Source organism: Toxoplasma gondii, chromosome II (genome assembly GCF_000006565.2).
Source record: "Toxoplasma gondii ME49 chromosome II, whole genome shotgun sequence".
In the NCBI taxonomy this organism is placed as follows: Eukaryota; Apicomplexa; class Conoidasida; order Eucoccidiorida; family Sarcocystidae; genus Toxoplasma; species Toxoplasma gondii.
The window spans coordinates 1,328,191-1,353,897 of NC_031469.1; the positions used below are offsets into that span (position 1 = coordinate 1,328,191).

The 25,707-nt window shown below is 49.9% G+C and overlaps 3 protein-coding genes across 3 annotated transcripts; 2 read left to right on the forward strand and 1 right to left on the reverse strand.

Moving 5' to 3' along the window:
• Window positions 1-817: 817 nt before the first annotated feature.
• Window positions 818-14,467, forward strand: TGME49_222960 (SCY kinase-related protein (incomplete catalytic triad)). Its single transcript, XM_018779981.1, has 16 exons — window positions 818-1,883; window positions 2,205-2,815; window positions 3,141-3,360; window positions 4,009-4,185; window positions 5,053-5,183; window positions 6,059-6,149; window positions 6,842-6,937; window positions 7,406-7,498; window positions 7,770-7,887; window positions 8,353-8,456; window positions 8,762-8,888; window positions 9,443-9,510; window positions 10,211-10,249; window positions 11,179-11,963; window positions 12,740-12,893; window positions 13,297-14,467. The coding sequence occupies exons 1-16, from the start codon at window positions 1,806-1,808 to the stop codon at window positions 13,600-13,602; spliced, it is 3,198 nt and encodes a 1,065-aa protein (XP_018638329.1). The 5' UTR covers window positions 818-1,805; the 3' UTR covers window positions 13,603-14,467.
• Window positions 14,468-16,001: 1,534 nt separating this feature from the next.
• TGME49_222970 (inositol(myo)-1(or 4)-monophosphatase 2, putative) lies at window positions 16,002-22,248 on the forward strand. The gene is made up of 11 exons (XM_018779982.1): window positions 16,002-16,594; window positions 17,508-17,563; window positions 18,016-18,061; window positions 18,653-18,714; window positions 19,089-19,217; window positions 19,623-19,677; window positions 20,106-20,195; window positions 20,372-20,418; window positions 20,595-20,663; window positions 20,973-21,085; window positions 21,374-22,248. Exons 1-10 carry the CDS (start codon window positions 16,345-16,347, stop codon window positions 21,060-21,062), a joined length of 894 nt encoding a protein of 297 aa, XP_018638330.1. The 5' UTR covers window positions 16,002-16,344; the 3' UTR covers window positions 21,063-21,085; window positions 21,374-22,248.
• Window positions 22,249-22,364: 116 nt separating this feature from the next.
• Window positions 22,365-24,479, reverse strand: TGME49_222975 (hypothetical protein). Its single transcript, XM_018779983.1, has one exon. It carries the CDS (start codon window positions 24,116-24,118, stop codon window positions 22,778-22,780), a length of 1,341 nt encoding a protein of 446 aa, XP_018638331.1. The 5' UTR covers window positions 24,119-24,479; the 3' UTR covers window positions 22,365-22,777.
• Between the last annotated feature and the right edge of the window lie 1,228 nt (window positions 24,480-25,707).

A 25,707-nucleotide genomic window follows, 5' to 3' on the forward strand; every position in this document is an offset into this window, starting at 1 on the left:
TCACGAGCATCCTTTCTGATTTCACCTCGTTTTCCGTCCCGTGATATGGTGACAAACACATAAAACGCATTGCTTTCTCTTCTGCATGTTACAAGGAATAGTCTTAAACAGAGACGTGCTTGCAGGTTACCACCTAGCGAGTGTGCCCGACTTACTAATCGCCGGCTTTTTGGGGCAGTCAGAACTCGGCACTGTAGTTCATAGCGCCACAGACACTACCGTTCCTTCCGATTACATAGTGAGTGGATTACAAAATCCGAACTCACGGTGGTAAATATCGCCAAACACTAGACCTGTCCCAGTAACCACAGAATACGCGAATCCACAAACTGTCTTTTCAGTGGGGCCGTCTTGAACGTAAACTCCAGCCAGCAGCAACACTGCACTAGTGGATTCGTTATCATTCACCTGAATGAAGACAACTTAATTAATTCTCGACGCAGTTCCTCTTACAGTGTTGAAAGCCTTCCTTGCACACTTGGCCACGTGGGGTCCTTCGCCGTCTGTCCTCTCTTCTCGCAAAATATATTCCAGTCTGACAGAACACGCTTAAGCATGTCGATTTCCCAGGTCCCTTTTCGCAGTTCTATATTGTTCAGTTGATGTCGAAGCAGCCGATCTAGTGAATATTCCCCTTACCGCCACGCATCAGTTTCATGTTGCCGTGAACATGGCTGTGTGTCCTGGCGTCTTTTCTCCGCCAGCCAGGACACTTGCAAGCGATTTATTCGCATGTGTACCGAGTGCTTCCCATCGCCAGGAGACCCGTTCTAAGGGAACATCCCCTTTTTTTCCTCCAGAAAATTTACGTTTCATTCTCATTTTTTATCAGGCTATGCCTGGAACTTGGAACTTCCGCCTGTCACCTGTTTCGTGGATCGAAAAGCGGGTTTCCTTCCCAAACGCCTGCCTGCACGATTGTTCTCACTGGGACTCTGACCAAGCGTGTGTTTTAATTTGCCAGCGTCGACGGCTTTTCAACACGCTCGTCTCGAGTTTATTCAGCCAGACGCCACTTTTCCTGCCAATTGATCATCTTCACTCTCTCCTACAGCCTGTAGCCTCCGGGTTTCGCCAAATAGTTCCAATCCTCGTTGTCCTGAACGTTTCTTTTCTTGCCTCGCTCCTCTAAGTCCAAATCCAAAGTTTTCTCCACATCTGTTCCCTTCGGCTGCTGAAACTCTGCCACCACCGTCGTCTTCTTCATTTCACTTGATTTTTCCCATCTCGTCGCCGACTCGGATCGGGGGGCGTGCCTCAATCAGCACACGTCCCCTGTGAAGGTACGTTTTTCTCAAGGGCTCCCCGCATTCTGCTGTCTCTTCCCCTCTCTGTAACGAATCCACCATTTCGCTTCCCATTTCTCGCAAGATATTCCATGGGTTGCAGGATGTACATCCACTGAACGGCGCCTTTAACAGCTCGCATTCCGAATATCCCCAGGTCTCCAGCTGCTTTCGACCTTGTGGTGCCCCTGTATATCGAGTCGTGTGAAAGATCTCGTGCCTCTCATTTTCGACGCCAATTCTCGGGGAACAATGAATTGCCATAGCTACGGTATGAAGTAAATCTCAAGACAGTTGGCAGAGGAAAGTCGCCTACCCTAGCAATCTGCGTCCGAGGAACCTGTTCGCCGGCCGAGGCCATACGCCAGCTCGACTGTGCCATCGAAGCATGCAGAGAAAGACGCTATTCGTTGTCAGTCGAGGGCATAAGGAGTGCGTCGCGGGCAACGGTTAGAGAGAGTTTTCTGTGGTGAAAAGGCCTGCCTCCTGCGGCTTTCTATCGACCCAGCAGTAAACAGTATGGGGAATCCATTGCTGAAGCTCTACTCGGTGGACAAAGAGAAAGCGATCGACGGCGGCAGATTTCTACGGTGGACGGTAAGACAAGCGTACCTTCGAAACCTACAAATGCCTGTCTTTCGAATATTCGCTGCCTGCACGCATATCTCTTGATATACAGGTTCACGCTTGCATTCCAGGAGAGAGTCTGCGTTTTTGTGCATATCGAAGGCTTTAGGGCCTGGATATGCACGTACATGTGGCCGATAAATACGTTTTGCAACACAGCCGTCCATATGTACATACACGTGAACTCAGATACGCGGGGCGAGGGGGAGGACGGCCGGGGATTGTTTTCATGGGCACAATTTTACTCCGATTTACGCATGCGCTTACCTCATTTCCTCCGTTTTTTTTCAGATCTACCGGGGACAACAGAAGGACCGTTCATCTTCAGCTTCTTCGCTCGTCTCGCTTTTCTGTTTCGACAAGAAGGCCCTCACAGTTTCTCCGTTTTCGTCGTCCCCGTCTCTACGCTCGTCCCTGCTATCGCTGCTGCAGCAAGAGGCCCAACTTCTGCAGCGCCTACGCCACCCTCAGCTCCTTCATTTAGTGGAGCCTCTCCAAGACGACAAAAACTCTCTGGTCTTCTGCACACGCCTCGTTGAAACGACTCTGCGTGAACAGTTGTATGAGCAATGTCGTCCACATTCCGGAGGACGTGGACTTTCGAGTTCCGAAGCAGGGCCTTACTCGAGTGCGTACACGCGAGAGAGCGAGGACGGAGGCAGTTCTACGCGCGGTAAAATCGTTCCCCTGTCTCTGCTGGAGATAAAGTCAGGCCTCTTGGATCTCGGAGAGGCTCTCCAATTCTTGCATGCAGACGCCCAACTTGTTCACCTCAACGTGAATCCAGACAGTGTCTTCTTCACGCCGAAAGGACAGTGGCGCCTTGGAGGCCTTGGCTTCGCCCAGGAAATCATTGGAGATGGAAGTGCTGGCAAACTCGTCGACTGCGGATTCTCCTTCGGGTCAGTGAGCTGAAGCTGAAGCCAAACGCAAACTGTTCCTGCTCCATTCTTCGGTCACCCATTCATGCCTCGTCTGTGTGTGATCCATCTATCTCATCCACCTACCTTTAGTATGTATCTATCTATTCTGTCTTGTCTATCTATCGTATGTATCGTATCTATCTCAGCTGTTCATCTGGTCTATCTCTGCAGGTATGCGTGTGTGAGTATGCCAGTGTACACGCATGCGTACTGACCTGAGTTTGTCGATACCTACCCCGTTGATCCCTTTCGAATGTAGCGAATGCGACAGAAGCTTATTGGTTCGCGAGTCATGTTTCTTCAGAGCGCCGAGCGGGAGCGCACAGGCGCAGGTTTCGGTGGTGCCGCCGCTGTACTATTCAGCTCCAGAGCTCGCGGCCAGCCACCCAGGAAAGTGCTGTCGGGCTTCTGACATTTTCTCTTTGGGTCTACTCATGGCCGAAGTTCTTCTCGGCGCCGGCGCCGGCAGCGAGGCTCGACTCCTGAAAACGAACGAATGGGACGTCAGCGCCCACCAAGCCCAGGTCAGTTGGATCTGTAGGCGCGTCGAGATCTTCACGCATGTGTCATGTGGAGGTATTTTTAGATGCAGTGGTTTGTCGAGAAACAGGTACACCTCCATTCTCGCGCTCGCGCATCCTGGAGCTTTGCAGACCCCACGTGGTATTTTCCCCTCGCCGCTTTTTTGGTCGAGAAAGAGAGACACGGGGAGTCGTAGACAGCGCCATCGATACTCTTTACGACATGACAATCTTGTATCTACGTTTTGACGAAGCAGGGTGGATAAGGGTCCACCCTCCCTTCTGTCTCTAATTTATATAACGGGGCACTCTGAGAGTTCCCTAAAGACACTGTCGAGCCCAAAACCGCAACTTCGTCACCTCAAGGGTTTGCCGAGCACCGCGCATCGGGGCGACTGAGCGAAACAGAAAGACAAAACAGACACAGAGGAACTAAGAAGTGAAGAAGCGACAGATGAGAGTGCACGGGTGCTGTGATGTGTGCCGCTCTGTTCGTGCAAAGTCGTCCTTTGGACAAGGTGTCTGAGGAGATGCCCCGTATCGCTTTTTACCCATTCTGGACTCGCATGCAGTTTTAACTTTGTGGGACCTAGAGTGTTCGAGGCATCAATACGGGGGATATGTTTGTGATGGTCTGCTGCATGTGTACAGTGCCAGCGCCTACTTCCTTTGCGGTCCACCATGTTCGCGAACTCACCCTACTTCTCGATGCCTTCGGCTGCGGCGTCCTTGCCCACTTTAATTGCTCTTCTCTCGTCGATGCTGAGTCCAGATCCGTCTCAGAGACCTTCGATTGAACAGTTTCTTCAGTCGCCTTTCTTCCAAGACGTGAGGAATCTAGATTGCTTCTGCGTATTGTGGCTCTCGCTCCGTGAAACAGGACCCTTCGTACGCGTTTCAGGGGAGTATACTCTGAGATTGTACTTTCAGGCGCATGTACCGTTATATTCGACACTCGTTTGTGTCTTTATACGAGCATAGCTCGGCCCGAATAAACAGAGACACTAGTTGATACAGTCCTAGGACTCTAGAACTCCTAATAAAATATCTACCTCGATGTATCCCCGGTGCCGTGGCTTGTACGGAACTGGTAAGCAGAAAGAATCCTTGTCTCTCTGTCTCCATTCGAAACATGAAACGCCCAGGATAGCACACAGATTTGGAAAGGGTGCATCTGATTTCCACACTGTTGTCAACAGGGAATATGAGCACGTGCTTTTATTTGGAACTACTTAGCAGGAGACACCTCGGTCTCCTGCGAGAGTGTATGCGTGCCTGAAAGGCTGAGAGTGCTCAGGTTCAAGTGCTTTCGAAAACTTTATAGCACGAACGAGATTCAGGATTACTTTTTCAATTTCCATTTAACTGCAAAAAAAATTGCCTTCTTTGGAAAAACAATCATAAAACAAGTGGTACTTTTGCTTTAACAAAGAACGGATAAAAAGGAACAAAGGATCGCTGGAAAGAACACGGGCGTGGAACGCTTGGCTTCTCTCAAATAGCTTCTTGACGGCTGTCGCGGAAGCTACAGGCCGGCAGAGGTGATCTTTGTATCTAGGACATTTTGAGAACAGAAATGTCGTAATCCGGTGCTCCATAGTACCGTTTTGGTTGTCTGTGTCTCGTAACTGCAGAGCTGTGCGGTGTTTCGCGCTGGTCACTAAGTCTCCGTGTGATTATCTTCCCTTTCCTCAGATGAACATGCGCGCCCTGCGTTTCCTCGAGTCTCTGCACGAAAAGGACGAGAGCCAGAAAATTCAGTTTCTGAAAGGCTTCCTTCCGTTGCTTCAGCAGCAAGAAGAATTCCACCATACGAATCTCTTGCGGTGCGTCTCAAGGAGAGGCAACAGTCGACCAGGCTCTGTCCCAGTTTTCTCGTCTTCTTGATTCTTGTCATTAGCGCTTCTTGTCAGCTCAATGGAATTAGGGAGACTTTTTATCCACTGTTAAAGGACCTTTGAACGTCTTACTGCTTCCGCCTCCAACGCAAGCCGTTCCAGAGGACGCGGGATCGCCTTTTCCTCAGACAAAATCGCTTATAAGCTTTTTCTGGCGTACGAAACGGTTATTCAGCTGATAGCGTGATCCGTGCCTCTTAATTGTGAGAATGCAGCAGATGTACATTCACTGCATTTTAGTCTATTTCAAGTACGGATGTACATAACGTTTTGGGATTTAGACGCGTTCATTCCTCTCGAACAGACGGAGACACTGGAGTAGCGAGGCGACTGAAAATGTTTCTTTTTGTGACGTAGCGACAACCAAGGTCTCACTGGTGTGTAGACACTCTCCCGATGGACTGATTTAAACAACACACGTCGCTTTTTTACATTCCATGTTGTGCAGTCACCTCCTCCAATTGCTTGTGGTGTTTCTGTTTCCTGAGCCGATTCCCGACGTTTTCTCGAATCGAAGACATGTTTCATTGTTGGCGATATTTTTATTGACATGACGACATGAGTAGTCGCAAACGACCGCCTTTACGTGGAACTACTTTTAACCTCACACCTCCTAAAGTAATAGAGGAAGAAGAAACCCAAGGGCAACTCCATCGTCCTGGGAGCAATCGTCTGAGACAGAATCATTTTTTAAGCGTTAGCGGGGGCACCATCAGTATCGGACATCCATGCAAATCAACTGTGGATTTTCAAGCGTTTTCCACGCCAATTGCATGTGTTTCTGCCTTGCGTCTCTCTTCAAGGAACCGCGTGGTGGGTCCGCTTCTCGATGCCCTGGCGTTTCCTGCCCTCTACCCGTTTGTCCTCCCGAATCTCTTCTTTGTCATCAAACAGGTGAGAGAATGGAGTACACACCTGCGCATGCACAGACGTACTATTGATTTCATGTTCAAGTAGCGGTACTCATCTGTATGTACAGGGGCATGTACGTATATATATATATATATATATATTTTAAGAGGTAGAGAGCCAGTAGGATATTGGTGCAAGGCTGGGAATACTGCTGCTCGGTAAGCGGGGCCGATTCGTGTAGCAATTTGTTAGAGGACATAGTACAGCATGTCACTGGTTTTCATGTGACTGGAAGAAAGGGGGCAGCTGCGCGAGTGGGCGTCTGGATTGTCGGTAACTTTGATGACATTTCCGAACTCTGTCGTGCTTTTCGGAGCTAAGAAAAATCGAGGCGTCGAAAGCAGCAAGTCTGGCATCGCTCGCGGTTCCCTCTGCTAAACAGCTTGTACACTCGCATTTATATACGCATGTGCATGCACAGTTTCCATGCATATATCTGTGTATATAGATGTATATTTGTCTACGTATATATGCATGTATATGAAAGTGTAGATATTTATATGCGTGTGTGTGCATGTATATGCGTATCCGTAAATATGTGTAGGTATGCATATTACGTGTATATATATGAGATGCTTATGTTTATATAAATGCACATGTATGTATGTATGTATGTATGTATGTAGTTGCCAGTACTCGTTACACGTGCTTTGTTCGGTGTGTTTTGTCGGCAGCTGAACGACCGCGCCTACTTCCAGTCGGAGGTGTGGCCACGCATCAGGCCCTTGCTCACAGCTCGCGAGATTCAGATCGAATCCGTTTTGCTTCTGGTATGTCAGAGTTTCCATTTTTTTAAACCAGAAGGAAACAGGGTGTCTCCGAGGCAATTGTGATTTGTGTTTCGGCGGGTGTGTGTCTGTCTAGGGAATCCCACTGTTCGTAGCGATGCTCCCTGTTCACATCGGGAGACATTTCTGCTTTTTCCATGTCCGCTCGCTTCTCTCGTCTCGGTTTTGCCTTCCTTTTCTGTTCCAGTTGTCCCCAAACGCCCATTCACGTATAACTGCACATGCATGCAGACACATTTTTATATGTATATATAGTTGTAAGGACGTGGTTACCAGGGTTCTCTGTGTGTGTCAAAAAGTGGACGTGTGTGTGTGTGTGTTGTCTCCTCGCGAGTGTAAAGGATTTCGCGGGTCGACACTCAGCAGTCATTTGTGCAAGTGATTTGGACTGCAGCGGCAGCGTCTGAGTTGTTTTCTCTTCTGTGATGGGTGGGGCCCTTACGCCGGCAGATGAACGAGTTGGAGTACCTCATGACGCAATGCAGCGACACGTCGATTCAACAGGATCTCCTTCCCCTGACCGTGAAATGCATGCAGATTCAGGTACGAGAAAAGAGTCACTTTTCAAGGAAGTTACAGAAAAACAGCTCATCTGATCGTGAAGACAGACGCCCTTCTTTACCCCCGGAGCGAGGGGTATTTTTATATCCGTGGTGTGACCGTGGATGCACACGCTGTGCATGCCCCGTGCTTTCCTGTGCATTTTCCCCATGTGCTTCGTCCACTTGCCTCTACGCATGTTCCTCTTTTTACAGGTGGGTTCCCGAAAGCTCTACCGTGAATCAAAATCTCGCTTTTCTCTGCTGTCGTGCAGGAACCGCGCATTCAAGAAGCTGTATTGACGAGGCTTCCAACCGTCCACCAGAAATTCGACTACACAGTTCTGAGGACCTCTGTCCTTCCTCGCGTTCTCAGCGTCATTCAGCAAGCGAGTGGGAGAGCAGTCTTTTTTCCGTGTCACCTCACACTGAACAAACGTTTAAGTTCGACTCAGACAGATGACGGGGCTTTGACACTCACTTTTCAATTCCTCTTTGCAAGGGTAACATGTGTGCTACAATGACACAGTCGGAACCAAGTCGAAGTTTGATGATACAAGAAAAAGCTCTTTCCTGCGCATGCTACGAAAAGGTGGTCAACGTCTCCGTGAGAAGCCTTTTAGCTGAGGGTATAGGCTGTAGTCATTAAGAGGATCTGCTCTGGTTGAAAATTGGTCTAGGAACAGTATATGGATTCCTTTTATACCGCGTGTTGACACCGAGAGAAAACTACTTCTCAGGTGGTGGCACAGCAGAAAATAAAGTTTTTCACACACGGCGAAGAAGAGGGACAAAGGTCAGTTCGCGAGACACATGTGCTGGCTTCCCAGCTGGGGATTTCTGCCTGCGTGCATGCAGCGTCCTCAACAGTTCGAGTGCAAGGCCTTGCTGCTGTGACCGCCATGGCGAGCGCCTTTGACCGTTCGACCATCGTGGAGCAAATTGTGGCAGTCGTGCAACAGGTAGGGGCACTTGAGAAAGCATCCCTCTGCCTTGAGACAACTCGTTTTGAAAGCAATTCATGCAGATACGCACATGTGTGTATGTCTACAACACATGCGTGCTTGTTATCCTACGCAAACACTGAAGGTTGCACACACGCACAGCACCTTGAAGGTTGACGCTTTCTACAAGCAAGTAATATGAATGTAAGACGAGTATATTTGTTGTTACTGCAGAAATGCGGAAGATTTCGCACAAAGCAGCATCTTTGAAGGCGTCGAAGTAAATAAGACTGTGTCTGTGTGTTTCGTTTCGAGTGCCGCAGACCAGCGCAGCAGACAAAAGTGGAGTAGTATGCGGTGCTGTCTGCACGACGCTGGAAACGTTGGCAAAACAAGTTGGTCTCAAAACCACCACGGAGCGTCTCCTCCACATCTTGCTTCCCCTTCTGAGTGAGCGGTCTACACTTTCAAAAGTGAACGCTCATCCAAAGTGTTACAGTTGGACATATATGTGTATATGTGCTTATATATATATATATATATATATATATATATCTAGAGTCGTATTACGAGTGTCTTCGGCCTCGACATTGGACGACAATGACTATAGGTATGCATATATATAGATATATATTTGTAGATGTATGTGTGTGTATTTGCGTGGCTGTGTTTCATGTCCCATGAGGGTAAGCGCGGGCGACTTGTCTGATGCAATCGATGTATGTGACACGGTGAAGAGCCGTGGGTTTGGAACAGACTTTTGCTTTTGCGTGGAAGTCTGGAGCAGGAGGCGAAGTTGAGGTCGAAGGCGCTTGTGGTGTTTTCGATGCCAGGGGGACCAGTTTCGCGTGACAACCCGAGAAAGGGTCAAACCTGTGGCGGTTCGAAAATGTTTTTCGTATTTCTTCTTGTGCATAGAGTCGCTTTCTTTCATGTTTCGACTGTCCTCACTAGAAGCCGTGTGATCTACATAGTATAACGCGACCTTTCCATTTTCTCTTCAGTGGAAGAAGGACTGACAGCGACGGAATTCGACCAAGTTTACCGGACACTCACGTCGATACTGGGAAAGGTATAAACCATGGGCACTTTCTGCACCTCTTTCAATTTGTCGGAGCCGTTCGGTGGGCGATGGAGAACCCGCCGAAATGACAACTGAAGACAGTGGGCAACAAAAACAGATGCAGTTGGAAATCCGCCTCGTTTCTCGGGGTCTTCAGTCCAACGTGTTTCGCGCCGTCCGTGAAAGAATGTTCTATCGCTTTTCACCGACACAGCAACATCTCTCAAGAATGACAGTCTTAATCTGTACAACAGGAGATCATGCTTACCTAGTGAAACAAGGAGGAAGGCAGTTGTGCATTCACACGAGATGCTGCGAACACCACTGCACAAGTATAGCCTGTATTCCCCGCCTGGTGCAGTAACGTGTGAACGGCTGTACTGTAGAGAATCCTGGAATAATTATCGTCGCGAATAAAAGCTAGTTTCGAAGATTTTTCCTCGTGAGAGGTCAACGAATAGTGTCACTGTCAGCTCAAGGTAGGCACTCGTGCCATATTTTGTTGCCGAGAACTTGGAATTGCATGCGTGAAGAACCGTGTCCGTAGTGCACGTCTGTAGAAATAATGGATGTGTGAATCAGAGATCGCCTTGTCTGTAATCTTCGTCAGTTCTGTGCGTTCCCGATATACCGGCGTTTCAGTCATTTGCAGGTTTCTTGAAGCATCTTGTAAGTTAGTGTCTCAGGGGAAACTTTGAGTTTTTTTCAGGTTGAAACCACGCGGCGGAAGCAATTCGCCCTGCAGTCGGTAAGGGCAGAGGAACAGGAACGAGAAGGTGTGAAGCACGCGCAGCGTTTCGGTCTTAGAAAAGGAGAAGAAAACTTGAGGGAGTGGACCAACGTCTTCACTTCCGTGTGCATGCAACGACGTCGTTGCGCTGTGGAAAGCTCCGGTGTCTCCGTAGGAGTTGGACGCTGTCGAGCGCATCGTGCTTTGGAAAAGAATCGTAGGCACAGTCTCATCTCCGTCAGAGGGACAGGCTGGAGGGCCTGCTCTTTTCTAGAGTTGTGTTTCGTGCAAAGGCTCTCGTTTTTCCAAATTGGTGTTCAAATACACCGTTCTCGGTTCAGTATTTGAGGTGCGGGCATTGTCTCTTCTCGGCCCAGAGAGAACAAAACCAAAAGCAGCCCACAGATCGCCTGTTGGTAGCTAATTTGTGAGTGATTGTGTTCAATATTATTGTCTCGGAAAAGCAGAGGGAGACCGTTCTCTTGGAAGCTGTTTTTCGAAACCAGTTTTTGAAAAATGCTCTAGAAAAATACACCACGCGTGCAGACAGGTGAGGGGCGTCGCATCAGAAAACGCGAAACGGTGATGCGTGGAACTGGACCGAGTACGCGTTCTGGGTGTTCCCGTAACAGAATTTTTGTTGGTTGCATGCGTGTCGATGTGAAGCTCTGAACGAGTTGCGTTTTCTGTGAAAATGCCGCTGTCACAGTTCTCTCGGATCTTGCGAAGACAAGATAAAAGAGACGCCGTGAGTCTGGTGGTCAAGTTTTGGTAGCTTTTGCCTCGCCGATTTTGCCTGAACATACGCGCGGAGAAGTCTCTCTCTCGTTTCGTGCATGCAGTTAGACGTTTTCCCATGCGTTCCCCTAACGCCTTTGCATAGACATGTGTACATGTTTGGTGAACCGTAGAAGTTGTCTTTTTATTTGTGTTGCCTACTTTATCAGGAGCAGGCGTCTGCAGTCGCAGCGGCGCTGCCCCCATCCTCCACGCCTTCCTCGTCCGTGGGTTTTCAAGACACGTCAGCAGGGGCACTGCGCTCTGACAGCAGCACTCTGGGGTCGCAGCCTCTGCCGTTTGAGGCACTCCTCATGTCTCCAACTGCGGGGGACCAAAACCGGGACCCGCAGCCGCCTCCGCCGCCGCCACATCCTTCCGCTCATGCTACCAGTTCCTCTTCTTCCCTTCCTTCTTCCTCCTTTCCTTCTTCCTCCTTTCCTTCTTCCTCTGCTTTCGGGCGCCCACCTGTGGTGCCCTCGACAGACGATCCGTTTCTCTTGGCTGCGTCCGAGCGGGTGGTCGCTGCGTCCGGGCGGTCTCTCCCCACTCAGTCTTCGTCGTCGTCCCTGGACTGGATGAACAGTTTGGATGCTTCCTCTGCAAGTCGGCATGTTGCTTCGGCCTCTTCAGGCTCCAAGCGGACGGCTCCCGCGAGCGCTTCTGCCTCCAGCGGTTTCCTTTTCGCGGCGACGAGCCTGCCGGCGCACCCGCCCGAGAGTCAGTGCGCGGTGGCGCCGCTGCCGAAGCTGCCCGAGGAACTCTTCGGGAGCCTCACGGGCTCCGCTGGCCCCGACCGGGCCGGTGCGGGGAACGCGATCTCCAGTGGAGAGGCAGCCGGCTCGCATGCGTCTGGGAAAGCTGCCGACGCAAAGGCCTCTGCAGCGACAAGCGCGAGTAGCAGAAACACCCGTCTGGAGAGCTCGGCGCAAAATGCGACTCGCACAAATCAGAGGTAAAAAGCCGTTTTAAAAAGCAAGGAAAAGCTGTTGTGATGCCTAGAAGAGCTAGAAAACGAATGAAGTCGCGTACTCTGTAGGGGGTAGGAACGGGACGTTGAACAACGCAAGCGAAAGTAAGCGATGACAGGGAGGAAGCAGCGAGAGGGGAACCGAAACGAGTGCGGTTTGAGCGTGAGTTGCGGATAATCGTTATATGCGTTGTTCTAAGACAGATGCTGCAGAAGGGATGGTAAAATGCGTCACAAATAATTGTTTTACGTCACATCGGATACGTAGTATCCTCCAAGTAGCCAAGGTACTAATTAGAGCACTGGGGAAAGGAGGTAGGAGAAACCCGACAGAATAAAAACACCGACTCACATCGCTGAAGAGTTAGCGGGAGAGGTGAATAGTTTCCTTTCTGCAGAGACAAGAAGAGAGGTCCCTTGTGCAGTTCTGTCTCCTCTTTGAAAGAAGCGGCGTTGACGGAAAGTCGTGCCGCGGCAGTGCTCTCGGAAGAGTGTTTACCTGTAAAGACTGGGAGACGGGCGAAGGTCTGTTGACTCTTCCGGATCTTACTTTTTTGATGAGACATTCGGCACAATGGGCGACTTCCATGCAGTCACCCAGGAATAGTAAGGCAAGTTACTAGTTTACCAGTACCTTGACGGCTGAGTGGACAACGCACTGACTCTGTAGTGCACGCGTTTAACCATTGATGTTAGTCTTTTGGGGTTCTTCACAGTCACTTTGGATGTTTTCGCTCGAACGCATGCGTGCTCCGTGGCAGCAGAGACACAGCCTCGTCACTGGAGGACATTCTCAGCTCGACCTTCTCTTCACCGTCGTCGCTGTCAAACTCTCCAGGGCTAGCCCTGGGAGGGGTAGGCGTCTCCCCGCCTACTTCGCGTGAGGCTCAGCTGCGCGACGCGTTCGCACAGTTGGTGAGCAAACTCGCTATAGCCCGCGAGGACTCTCCCTTCCTAATCTGTAACAGGAAATCTGGTTTCGGTTGTTATATGAGTGGTTTCCAGGCCTGGTGACATCAGTTATAATTCCTTCTCTCCCCACATCTATGCATGTATATTATACGTACATATATATATATATGTATATATATATATATGTGTATAGGTCCAAGGTCATCTACGAAGAGTTACCACACTGGTGCGTTATGTTCCGTGTGGCGGGAGGTCGCCTGTCCGCTATGGATATCCTTGCTACTCGTCTGTCTGTGGACTGTGGCTCTTGCCGTGTGGTGGTGTGCAGAGCTCGTGTTGTTTTCTTGATTTTCCAGTCCTTCATTTGTCGCCTCTCTTTTCTCGTTTTTCGTTTTCTTTTTTGCAGCATCCACCATCGGCTGCCTATGGGACTGCTCTGGCTCCTCGGGCCGATCCGTTCGCTAGCCTCTGTCCAAATCCGCCTCCAGCAGGATGCCCAGCCTCCCTCAGTCCAGTTGCAAATGGAATAGCTGCCTCCACCAAACCGGGCTTAGGCTTTCCTTCTGACCCATTTGCGGGGCTTGCAGGCCCCAGTGTTAGTTCGAACGTGCATCATGCAGGGAAGCCGCTCTTTGAGCAGGCGGGAGGAATTGGCAGTGCCAGTTCCTCCAAAGTGGATCCGTTTGCCCAGCTAGGGTCTTTCACAATGTAGAGGAGGCAAAGGACAGAGCTATGAACAGTTGTGAGAGTGGAGTTTGTCTGGGAAAACCCGCACAGCCGACTCAGGGCTTGCTCACGAGTGACAGCGAGAAAGCGTGTAGCTGCCAATCGAAACAAAGTGTGAAGCCTCTAAAGTCGTCTGTGCTCTGAGCTCCGATGACCATCAACTGTCTGGTGTTACCGCGGAGGCGGGAGCCAGGCAAGAAGTTTCCAGTTGAGACTCTTCTGAAGAGTCAGGTAGAAGGGGAAAATGAGTTTCACTGTCTGTGGAAGCGTTTCGTTGACATTTGTAAGGACGTAGAATCCGTATAGGGTGGTCTGCGCTAGGGGCGTTCCATGGACAGTGTTTTCGGGTTATTACTGAAACACATCTAAGAGTGGAGGTAACGCTGGGGAGCAGTTTTGAATCGCGGCGGGTGTTGACCGACGTGAACACAAGACACTCACTTTCTCGACGTGTTTGTCCAGTCGTCTGCTGCACAATGGTGCAAGAGTTTGCGGAAATCAGGAGGGGAAACTCACGGATAAATTTCAGTCACCGTCAAAAGAGTTGCCCTTTCATTTGCACACTCTGTTGCTTACAGCAGGTCTCTTGTCACACAAGCGGCCCTGACCTTGAAAAGTGGGAAGTCTGTGACAGACGGAGAAGCGGGCCACTTGAAATACCCGTTGTAAATGTTCTTTCTGCGGGTAGCCTCTCGGCAGCTGTTAGTTTTCCAACGCGGATCGGAGTCGAAGAAGTCGTTACGTGACCAGAGGCATGTAGACGACCTGTTTCCATACGCTTTTTCTAACCTTTTGAACTAAAACTATTGGGTCGCCATGCCACCTGCGGGTGAGTTTTCAATGGGTATCAGCTGGAAGTTGTATCGGTCCTCGAAAACACTGGCTGGGAGTTAGATACCCGTTGCTTAACGTCGGATTCCGCTCTTCAAGAGACGCGTCCAACAGAACATAGCCTGTGAGAAGCTGACAATTTTCGCCGCCTATCCTGACGGTTCTCTGAAGACCGCTGGGAGGGCTGAGGCATAAACTAGGAATACCTGTTTTCTTTGCTGATACCGTGGATACCTGTTCATGGCTAGAGAACATCCGATCCCATTCTGTTCACCCCGTGCATACATGGAAGGAATATCCGGATTCTCAGCTCTGAAAGAAAAGGAGAAGCACGGTACAAGCAGCAATTTACCTGGTTTTTCCCCGTAGAACTGTAGACAGGGCCCAGAAGCAGTCGACAAACCGTGAGTTCTTTTTGACTGTTTTTTTGCCAGTGTTTGGTGTATGGTTGCTACACGAAACTGACTCTTTCCTCTCGCACGTCTACTTTTTCATGCGCGGGTTTTCCAGAGAAACGTGGTGGAGTACAAGCGTAGAATCCCCCAAGCTATTGTGGCTTCCATCATGTGCATTCGCGATTCTCCAGCTTCTGGTGTGATTTAACCAAATTGTCAACAGCATCTTCCAGTGAGGTGGTCCGAAAAAACATACTTCACCTGTGCGCATCCTGATCGATTCTGCATGAAGCGACACCAAGGATGAGAAAGCGTATCCTGTCTCTGGCTGGTGACCTGGTCGCATTCAACAGACGGCCGTTCGTGTATCAGGCATTGCCAACAGAGGCATAACCCCCACTTTGGAAACACTTTTTCTTTGAGTCTATGAACGGGCTTGGCATTTGAACCATTTTTCAGCGCTTTCGCTTTGGAAGGCATGCATGAGTGCTACTAAGTTTCTATGACTTCGTGGAAAATGGTACCCCGCTGCTTGGTGACAAGCCCCTGCTGACAGCTCAGCGATTTGCAGAAAGTTACGGTCTTCACCAAATGAGGCAGCGTTAAAATTAACTCCATCAAGGTCTGGCGTTTTACTAATGCGTATGTTGCCCCTTATTAATCCTGGACTATTATCTGTAATGTCTCCTGGAACAGTCGACCGACTAGATTTGCCCTATACGTTAGACCTATGTTCGGCGGTGCTCTAAATCTATTCCATATGAACACAGGGTCTTCACCAACGAAACTCGCTATGAAGGGTCACATTTCTTCCTGTCACTTATCGGCGCGTTCTCTTCTTTTATTGCCTCCAGGGTGCTCGTCCCCTTGCACCTGTGGACGATGTTGCGACAAATGCTGATTCCAAGCTCGGCTGTCTGAAGGATCTAGATTTGTGAGCCTCTACTAACTTGCACTACAGAAAGACAAATGCTATTATGTCAAAAGTCGATGGTTCAAAAGGAAGCGTGACAAAATAAGTTAGAGATCCGCTCACGGCTCCCGAGTTCTCTTTCCCTTCCCGGCATCGACCGCACTATATGAGCATGCAGTTCGGCGCTGTTTGCTAGCCATCGCTACCCGTCGCCAAGGTGTCGGAGCTGATCGCGCAAACACCGTCAAATTTGTAGTTTTTAAAGGATCCTTTTCGCAATAATTTGTAGAGAGAAGACGTCGGCGTTACTCGTGTATGTCCTTTTTTGAGCCAGGAATTCTTCGGTTTCCTCCTAGCATCCTCCTCTGTCTATGCCCGACCGCCTCTCACTATCTCTTCAGAGCCCTCTCTTAAAAATCGCTCCGCTGACTACGCGAAAAACCGTCCCCACACAACGTTGCTTAGTTAAAACCCTTTTTGTATTTTTTTGCTCGTATCTGTCTCTTGGCTACTCATTCTGCTGCGCCGTGCGTGAAGATATGCTTGAAAAAGCCTGTCTCTGTGCGACCTTTTTTTTGTACTTGTGACGATGTCGACTGTGAACCCTGCCGATGCTGTCGGCGAAGCGAAGCCGGGGCCTGAAGTTACCGTGGAATTTGTGCAAGCGATCGCCCGCGAGGCAGGCGAAATCCTCCGAACGTCCTTCTACGATAGGAATAAGAAGGTCGACACGAAGGACTCTCCCGCCGATCTTGTCACGGAATACGACAGAGCCATTGAAGACCACCTGAAGAAAAGGATCCACAAGGCGTTTCCAACGCACCAGTTCTTGTGCGAGGGTAAGAGTGAACGACGCGATAATACGGGGCAAAACTGTCCACTTTCGTCACCAAATCGGCTGCGTGTGGCATGTTTTCTGTTGGACAACACTGCAGATGCAGAAGAACATCGCTGTGCTCGTCTCAGAATTCCACTTTTTGTCTGGGGGGATTCGTCGTCTGTGAAGACCGGTGACTCCTTCTCCACGTTCGACCCGTGCTCCATCTGCAGCCCTTATTTCGTCTTCACGCTCTGTGTTACCGATAGCGCGGAAAAGAAGATAGAGTTCAGGGGCGGTCTTCTTTCGATGAAACGAACGCATTTGGTGCGTGGCAACACGGCAAGTTTTCTCATCTTTAGCGTACGTCTGGTGTCTTCAGCAAGTAACGCTGCATCCGTTTATTGGGCGGCGATATACACGCTCGCTGGCGACCGCGGATCTTTGTGTCGAGACTGAGAGGATGTCGATGACTCTATCACCATGTGGAGGGTAAACCGGGCTGTAGAATGGCACCTGGCAGTGTCTGGTTTTTTCGTGTGAAAACCGTGGACAGACGTTTCTGCCCAAAAAAGAAAGAGAGAAAGTGGAACGTTTTTTAAAAGAAGCAACTGACCTACTAGTCAAATATATCAGAGGTGGGCAACCTCTCCAGTGTCATGGGAACTTAGCACCTTGCAACAGTTACCTCGGGTACAGTTCTGACAAAATGCGACGGTGTCTCTTGATACAACTTCCATCGCAAGCCTGTCTCGCGAAATACACTTGCGAAGATTTCGCAGAGCTTTCAAGGTTCGGGACTGTTTAGCAGGCAATCTTGTTAAGTTGCAGCGAGGTATTCTTTTTGCCGCTTGGTTACGGGAGAACATGCAGGCGTGTCTCGTGAATAGTGAGGCTTCATAGAGGAAGCGATTTATGTTATGTGTGGTGTGCAGAATCTAGCACATCGAATGATTGCCTAACAGACGCTCCGACATGGGTGATTGATCCAGTAAGCTACTCTTCTGCACAAGACGCCTGAGCATCCTCACGATTTCGTCCAGAGCCCACGGTTCTCGATACTTTTCGTTCATCTCAGTTCTCTGAATTTGGGCTGCAGAGACCCGCTTGGCTTATCCTGCTGTGACTTTTCATCCCTCCGACTTTTTCGTGGTAACTCTGGAAAAACGCGCCCGCAGTGGTTTTTTTTGCGAAGTACGTTGGGCTTTTCGGCAGCCAATTGGTAATCGTCTGCACGCGACTCCTGTGACTCGGAAAACAGTTACTCGCTAATGAAGACCCCGTCAAACTCAGATGGATAATGGATTCCAGTTTTGGTGTTCGCTGCTCCGTGCGACCATTTTCTACAGCTTGAAACGAGTCTTTGCTCGGGACTACGGATGACGTGCAGTCAGCCACTCGCTGCAGTGATGCCGCTTACAATGCTCTTTCTTGTTTTTTCAGATTGACGGGACGACGAACTTTGTGCATTCAATTCCTCACACCTGTGGTAAGAAAGGAACGTACGCAAGTGGAGTGCGCGTGCAGACACTCGCACTGCAGGAGTCAGTGAGGAGCAAAAACCACACAATAGAACTTGTATCCTGTAAACAGAGGCCGTCAAGATCTAAACCACTAGTCCAACTCGTAGTATATATTCCTCAGGAAAAGCAGGGCTGCCAAGAGAACGTTTTTCACTGCCTCATTTCTGCTGTCAGAGTATGGGGCTGCCACAGTGTGCCAGATGTACTTGGACCACAAACAGACCCGTGTGACTTAAGTGTTGTCCAAGACAGATGTGCTGGATTTAGTGGCCAGAGAGAGATGAAATCCATGGAGTCTTTATGGATCGTGCGGTGTGTCATTCGCCGTATTGTTGCGTAGTTAGTTTACATGCCCGTCTCAAAGAGTTCAAGTGCTTTGCAGCAGGATGTGCACGGGTCTGGCCAAGTCGGCTGTCGAGTCTGGTAGAGACAAATGCTTACTGGTTTCAGGGATCCACTTGTCTTCGAAGAGTAGGTGGCTGAAAGCGAGCCTGTGAGCGCGAGAACCAGGGTGTAGCTGAACGAGTCTGTCGGTCTTTTTTGTGGATTTCACTCAGTGTCGATTGGATTCGCGGTCAACAAACAGGTCCTCATAGGCGTCGTGTATGCTCCAATTCTCGTAAGTCGTTGGCTTGCCTTACAGTCAAGTCTCTCCTTCTCACTTTGACCCTTTTGGTCGCTAACATATGCGCTTGCCTGTTATGTGAGGAAGATTATTACCCTGCAGCAGCGCTCACCAAGAACTACCGCGGAAGTTCGAGGAGAAAATTCGGTCGTTTGTCATCGGACTGCTGTAGCCGCTGCATGCGATCCGACATCTTTCTGTATTCTTGAGTGTTCTCGCTGTGCCTAATGTCTCTTTAAGAAGTGGTGCGACAGGATCTCCTGTGTTGCTGGCGGTCGGTGGGTCATCTTGTGAAACCGCTACGGGCAGCGAGTGTGCTGCGTATCATGAGAGTGAGTTTCTTTTATCATTGCTCGCTTTCCCTGCAGGAAGAACTGTTCACCGCTGAGAAGGGAAAAGGAGCTTATTTGAATGGTGAACGAATTCACACATCAGGGCGCCGGGACCCTTCTCGTGCTGTCGTGTGCTGCGGCTTTTCCGTCAGTTCTCTGCGCAAGGTAAGGACGGCGGCTGCTGTAGACCTGCAAGGTGGAATAAAAAAGGATACTGCAGGTTCTGCTCGCAAACACTGAGGAAAACGCCGTCGGAAGGAACACGCCTTTTCGCCGCTGGCAGGAGGTCCACTGTGTGGGACATGGTGGAGAAGGTAAACAGCGTGTCCGCGTTGTTCCAAAGAAGAAAAACAAAGTGTCAGGGAACACTAGGTAGACACTGAGCGAGGCAACGAATGGCTGTAGATGATTTGCATTAGCAGCGGAGTTTTGAAACAATAAACCCAGAAAATGGAGAGTGATTAGCCCCTTCTCAGCACCAGTATACCGACACCAGTGCAAGAAGCTGGTGGTGTGCTACTTCGATGGATTCTCGTGGTGAGAATTTGAGCGTGTGTGTGTGGTTGTCAGATTGGTATGCCTGACGTCGACCCTGTTGCCCAAGCGGCCGCCCGCGAGATTGAGAGTAAGCTCAATTAGAATTGGGTGCCGTGCGAGGCATTCTGCATGCAAGTGACACTGGGTCCGCCTGGACAGTGCATAGCTCTTTTATTGCCTTTCATTGCATACAAATCGCCTCCAGATTCTGTCTTCCGTGGAAATTGAGGTATGTTGTTCCACAAGGAAACACACTGGCTTGCGAAGATTCTAAGAGTGAGGAATGGCGACGCGGTTCAAAGCGAGGAGAGTCTCACGAATTTTATTCGCGTTTTCGACGTTGTCCCAATACATAATTGATTATCGCCTTGACCGAAAGCTAACGTCTTCGACTCGACGACAGAGCTTCGTGTTCTGACTCAAGTGGTGCCTATGTTCACAGTCGTATGCCTGTATCCGTTTCAACAGAAAATGGAACTCAAATGGTAGCGTGTGTTTAACTACTTCTTTTTGCAGAATCCGTTATGAACAACGTCACTTACTGCGTGCACAACTGCCGTGATATACGGCATTACGGATCGACGGCCCTCGAGCTCTGCTACGTTGGTAAGTGTCTCAGGTTTGGTGGCGATCCGCAACTACGCGGTAGGCGGCAGTGTGCTGGGAAATGAGTTTCGTTTCTTTTCTAGGGTATCAATTGTCTTTCGCAGTACGTTTCATGGCAGACAGGACAAGGCAGAGGTCCATGAGTTATAATGTGTGTGTGCTTGCTGCGTCCTCAGCGGCAGGTCGTCTGGATGCGTATCAGTCCCTTAGCCCGAAGGAATGGGTAAGTCTCTCTGACACCCAGCATATATGTGACGGCGACAGTCAACATGGCTCACAGTGCTGTGGAACAGGGGCAGCTGGACCGTGGGTGCTGCATTCACGATTCACCTGCAACGCGTAAGCGTATTTGGAGTGACGCTTTTCAAACTCGAGTGCCCATGACCCTGTATGCTTCAGGACCTCGCCGCAGGCGTACTAATTGTGGAGGAGGCAGGCGGATGTGTGATTGACTTCGACGGAAAGCCGGTGGGTCCTACGCTCCCCTGTGTGGTGTATCTTACCAGAGATTGATAAATGAGTCACCGATGTGTGTAGTGCGCCTAGTCAGTCTAACAGACGAGTGCGAAGAAGAAACATATCAGCTCCGGAGTATGTGTGCCCTTTGATATCCGACGGAACCCTCTTGGATTCCTGTATGATAGAGGCAACGATGCACGAGTCAGAAGCCGGAGATTGCCAAGCAGAGAAATCGCCGCGTCGTACGGTTTCGTTAGTAGAGATGGAAACGTGGATCTTGTAAGGGTCACTCCGCCTAGGCGGTGCTCATGTCTGCAGCTGGAGCTCCATGTACGACGCGCACTTGCTGCAAGCACAGAGGAACTGGCCAGATCATTCGTGGGCAAACTTACGGCTCCTGGCCTATAAGGATTCATTACTATGTATTGGAGGTGAGAACAGATTCGAAACCAATAATTGGTTTCACACGGGGGACTGAATAAATCGAAGCATATTTGTGATATGAAAGCCAGGGCTATTATTTAATGCGGTGACCGCAAATGTGAAGACGTGATTTGCATTCTAAGGCACTTCCGTAGTGAGTTGTTCTCTGCGATGTTCGTAGCGTCTTAGAAGCAAACTGTGTCGTCATATGTCCCGCAGATTAGGCACTCAGAATACGATATCCCTATTCGTCACTTCCCCGATGGTTTGGCCGACATGTTTGCGTGTGTGTGTAGGACGCCGGTCGGGCTCGGAGAATTCGTGGCAAACATACAGGAACAAGGAATATGCCTCAGAAGCAGAGGAAGGTGTGCAAGTGCACACCAGCTGGGAACCTTCTTTTTGACACTGTTCCGTTTTTCCGGCTGAGTTTCGTTGTTGTCTCTTTCTGCACGAGTCGATGCCTTTGCCGTACGTTATCTCTGTCACTTAACTTGTCGAAACGTGTTCTCTAGGGTCTACAGTCCTGGCAGCCGAAAGACGGTGTGCTTATCTTGATGTAAAAGCCCTCTCGATAACGCGAGCCTGACGTGGCCACCCGTCCATCAATAGTGTTAGTATTCTACCCTAGTTTTCCTTTTGAAGTTTCCCTTTTGTTGATGGAGGGAGTTTTATGGACAGGCGTGTGTCGCTCCGTTGCTGGTATTCGTAGCCTTTCATTATTGATCGTGCTGTGACTCTACAGGAGTTGACAGCTCAGACATTGACAGTGCTCATTTTGGAGAAAGCTCGTTTTTGATCCTGCACGTAAAAGCTGACATGGCATGGAGAGACAATGCACAACAGTTGCCGACTTCTCGACCAGAACCATGTGTACATAACGTGCCTTGCCTACTGTTGACAGAGAGACCCATTCAGGCAGATGACTGTAGAGCCTATTCCGTTCCCGCGTGCTATCTTGTCGCCTTATCTTGGCAGAACCTCGACCCTTTGAGATCCCCGCCAGGGGAGATACCGATTGTTTTTGCTAGCCGCGAATGTAGTCTCTCCCAGCGCTCTAAGACTGTTCGTACACTTGTTAAGCGTGTAGTGTCACTGCCCAGATAGTGCGGAAGTCTAACTTTGAATAATGCCTCTGAGCACCACTCCCATCTACTACCTCTTCAGAGAACGGAGGACGATCGATGCATGCAGTTCAAGCTGTGATTCAAAGGCGGCGTTAGTTGCTTGGATAGATGCGATCATTTCTTCGCTTGGGTTGTACGTAAGAAATGCAGTTTTCAAACAACACGAAAGTGATCGTGTTCTCTGCAGAAGTTGCGGAGGCGTCTTTTCCATGTCAGAACCAAATATTTATTTTTTACAACAGGACGGCACACAGTAGCGTCTAATGCGGGGCCACCATAAAGGCACCGCTACAGTATGCGGTCCTGTATGAAGGCCATCCCACTCACTAGCGCCATCTAACGGGCATCCGACGTTCTTCTTCCGTCACAGCGAGAGCGCCGTTTCTTGGAGATGGTCGTCAGTTCATCGCGTGTCTACGCCTCTCACCGGTTGGTGTTGTGACGAAACACTGGTGCAGCACATCTCCCGCCCTAACGTGCGCGAACCGCATCATGCCCCCTCTGCATACTAACGTTCCGCTGAAAAAAGAAATGTTAATTACTTCTGAAAAAAATTTCCAAGGCTGCCCGAGGTCATAGAAGGCAGTCGGATCCGGCAGTCACCGATCCAGATACGAAGTTTTTCGTTGTGGCGTCGCGTCTGTAGCTAGATAGTGCTGCAGGCGTTTTCAAATAGCATAAGCCAGATTCTCTATCCATCGTCCAGAACGAGCATCCCATGCTGGCGGCGCAGTACGCGGCGCATTGCTGAGGGCTCTGCATAACTACACCCTGGGCAGTACCAGTAGCGGCACCTGGGTCACCAGCGGCGAAGAAGTCTCCTCCTGTCAGCGCCACACCTTCGCGCTCGCATGGGAAACGTTGTCCAGAAGCACTGGTGTGCCTTGTAATGGCGATGTTTGCTTCGGCGTCATGTGTAATGTTGGCATTCGTATGAGGATGGACGTTTCCTTTGACGGTGTTCGGCGGCTGGGCATCCGTTTGTGAAACGCGTGTCTCGATTCTTGTCCCTTCTTGAGCGCGGGTGCTGTGATCTTCATATTTGGTACGCGTGCTTTCGTTGATCGCATCGGCATCATTCTCAAATCCGTCTGACCCCATCCGGAGGATGTGTTTGTTCTGTTCTTCAGCGTCTACCGAAACAGATGACAACTGCTTCTCGCTAGAGGGGAGGAGGGAAGAAGTGGGCTCAGGGGCGGTTTTTCGTGAAGCTCGCTGTTCCGTGGTGTGCTTCACCGAATTGTCCTGGTCGGAGACGTCCTCACGAATGGCTTTTGGACTTTTTCCTGCCATCTTTTTCTCGCGGGTGTTCTCGTCTCGTGCCAGAAAGCCTCCTCCTGTTCCCATTCGAAATCCGCTAAACGGTAGCCAGGAAGAAAGCAAGGAGCTCACGCCACTTTCTTTTGTTTGATTCTCTGTCGAGTTGGCGATTAGTCCACTTGGCAGCCCGTTCAAAAGGTTTCCTCTAGCACTGCTCTGTCCATTTCGGTGGTTTGACAAGGGTAAGGTTCCTTTAATGGCTCTGCCACCACCTGTTTCATTCATTGAGAAAGTTCCTAACAGTTCGGCTATCGCTCCGCCGGGCCAAAAGAAGGGGCTCGCGAACTTGAGTGAAGGCAGCAGGCTAGGCGCATCATCCCCACCCGAGAGAGTGAGGCGCCGGTTGATCATCGGAGGACGGTTTGAGGTGCCAAGATTAGGGCAAAAGCGTGGCCCAGATACAAGACTTTTCCGTCTAGTGAACCGACTAGCAGTAGCCGCGTTAACATCTTTCAAAGAGCATTTTGCTGCATTTTTGTCGTACGTCCAGAAGAAGCACAGCTGGGTGCGAAAACACTTTCGCCAACAATCGTGTGCACGCGGTAGTGTCGATGGGTTTTCCGAGCCGATATCCAAATCGTGACCCTCGTACATGAAACCATTCTTGGCACAAGCTGGTAACTGTTCTGTTACTGGATGGCTTCTTTCACCTGAGTCTGCTTGGTCTGCTTCGGCGAGGCTTGTCTCCTCTTTTGATTCACCTGGTGTGCCTGCTGCTGGAGACCTGTCACTGGTCTGTACAGGTTTGCCGAGCTGGCTCGAAAAAGCGCCTACGCAATGCCTTGCACCGAAAAGAGCTGACACTACCACCTCCTCTTGCCCTGTTGGATCCTCTGACGATTCACCAGCCACACGCTTGGTGGAGTGAGCGTCCGAAGCAAGTAAAAAACAGCGTCTTGTTTTGAACTTGTAGGTCCAGCTAGTGCATCCTGGTTCCGCCGCGCACAGTAGGTCGCACTGTTGCGGAGAATATACATCTGTCTCTTCGTGAACCACATGGTTTTCGGATAGGTTGAATTCTATTCCTGACTGATAACATAAATCTGAAAAGGTCAGTCGCAAAAAGCAGCGACAGCACACTGATAAAAAGGGAACCGCCAACATGGACATGAAGGCTAACCAGTAGAGGAAAACAGATACGCAGTGGTTCTCAATCACATTTCGTTGACACTCGAATGGCAACATCGTCGCTCTCATGAATATGTTCTTATTAGTACCAGTGATCATCAATAAGTATATGCCATCACGAAAGAGACGACAGACTCGCAATCCTGTTGGGATACTGCATGGTGGTCTACTGTTTTGCTACCCTAGCAATAGAGCCGCCGGATCTGCTCATGTTCATGATCAAGGTTCAACAATTCCGTGTGCACGGGGCCAATCGTTTAACTGCCCGGTCTTGAGCTTTCGACGACCGATTGAAAATGTGAGCTTTCAGCCAGTTGCCAGTGAGGCACCTACCCAGCGGCGACTGCGGAGGGAAGATCGGAGAAAATTGTCTACAGCGGCGGGACCCGACCGTGATCCGTTTATCTGTCTCCACCTCAGGATTCGAATGAGGGTCGCGCTCATGTGGTCTCCACGATGTCCATGCGTGTCGATTCATAAGCAGACAAACACCGGTTTCTTGATCATGGCGCCAAAAAACACAAGAGTCTCGCTCGTTAACCACATCGCTATGATCCTCAGCCGGTGCTTCAAGGTTGCTGGAGGCGACAGCTACATGTTTGACGCATCGGGTGTGACATCCGCTCCCGTCGGCAGTTCTAGTTCGCAACAATATGTCCTCGGGTTCTGGATACAGTGCCCCCTCCTCGAAGGCGCAGTCGGACCACCCTGGGTATAACCATATACACAGCCATACACCAGCAGCAGTCAAACACCAATTCGGAGTTGTTACGCTGTGCTAGTGGTGCATTGGGGTATATCAAAGCGAAATCCATGGCGGTTCGTGCGTGGTGGGATCCTAGCTGCCATGATAAATACCAGTGACAGTTTTATCAAATGCGTTTCGTTGGTAAGCACAATATTGACCAACATTACCTTCAGATAACTCCGAATGGTCTACCTCCATTAGTCGCCGAGCATGGCTATTAATTGCTTGGCTTGTCTTGCAGCGTTTTGCGCCCGAAATCAGACCGTCTGTCGTTGAGGTTCGTCTCTGGTTCCCGGCTTGCGGCTCA

Bases quoted from the DNA above. Each gene is read 5' to 3' on its own strand.
- TGME49_222960 (XM_018779981.1), top strand. From the start codon at position 1,806: ATGGGGAATCCATTGCTGAAGCTCTACTCGGTGGACAAAGAGAAAGCG. The intron at 7,499-7,769 runs GTACGAGAAAAG...GCTGTCGTGCAG, and splicing joins TGAAATGCATGCAGATTCAG to GAACCGCGCATTCAAGAAGC. The intron at 8,457-8,761 runs GTAGGGGCACTT...CGAGTGCCGCAG, and splicing joins TTGTGGCAGTCGTGCAACAG to ACCAGCGCAGCAGACAAAAG.
- TGME49_222970 (XM_018779982.1), top strand. From the start codon at position 16,345: ATGTCGACTGTGAACCCTGCCGATGCTGTCGGCGAAGCGAAGCCGGGG. The intron at 17,564-18,015 runs GTAAGCTACTCT...TTGTTTTTTCAG, and splicing joins CGACATGGGTGATTGATCCA to ATTGACGGGACGACGAACTT. The intron at 20,664-20,972 runs GTGGGTCCTACG...TCATGTCTGCAG, and splicing joins TTGACTTCGACGGAAAGCCG to CTGGAGCTCCATGTACGACG.
- TGME49_222975 (XM_018779983.1), bottom strand. From the start codon at position 24,118: ATGTACGAGGGTCACGATTTGGATATCGGCTCGGAAAACCCATCGACA.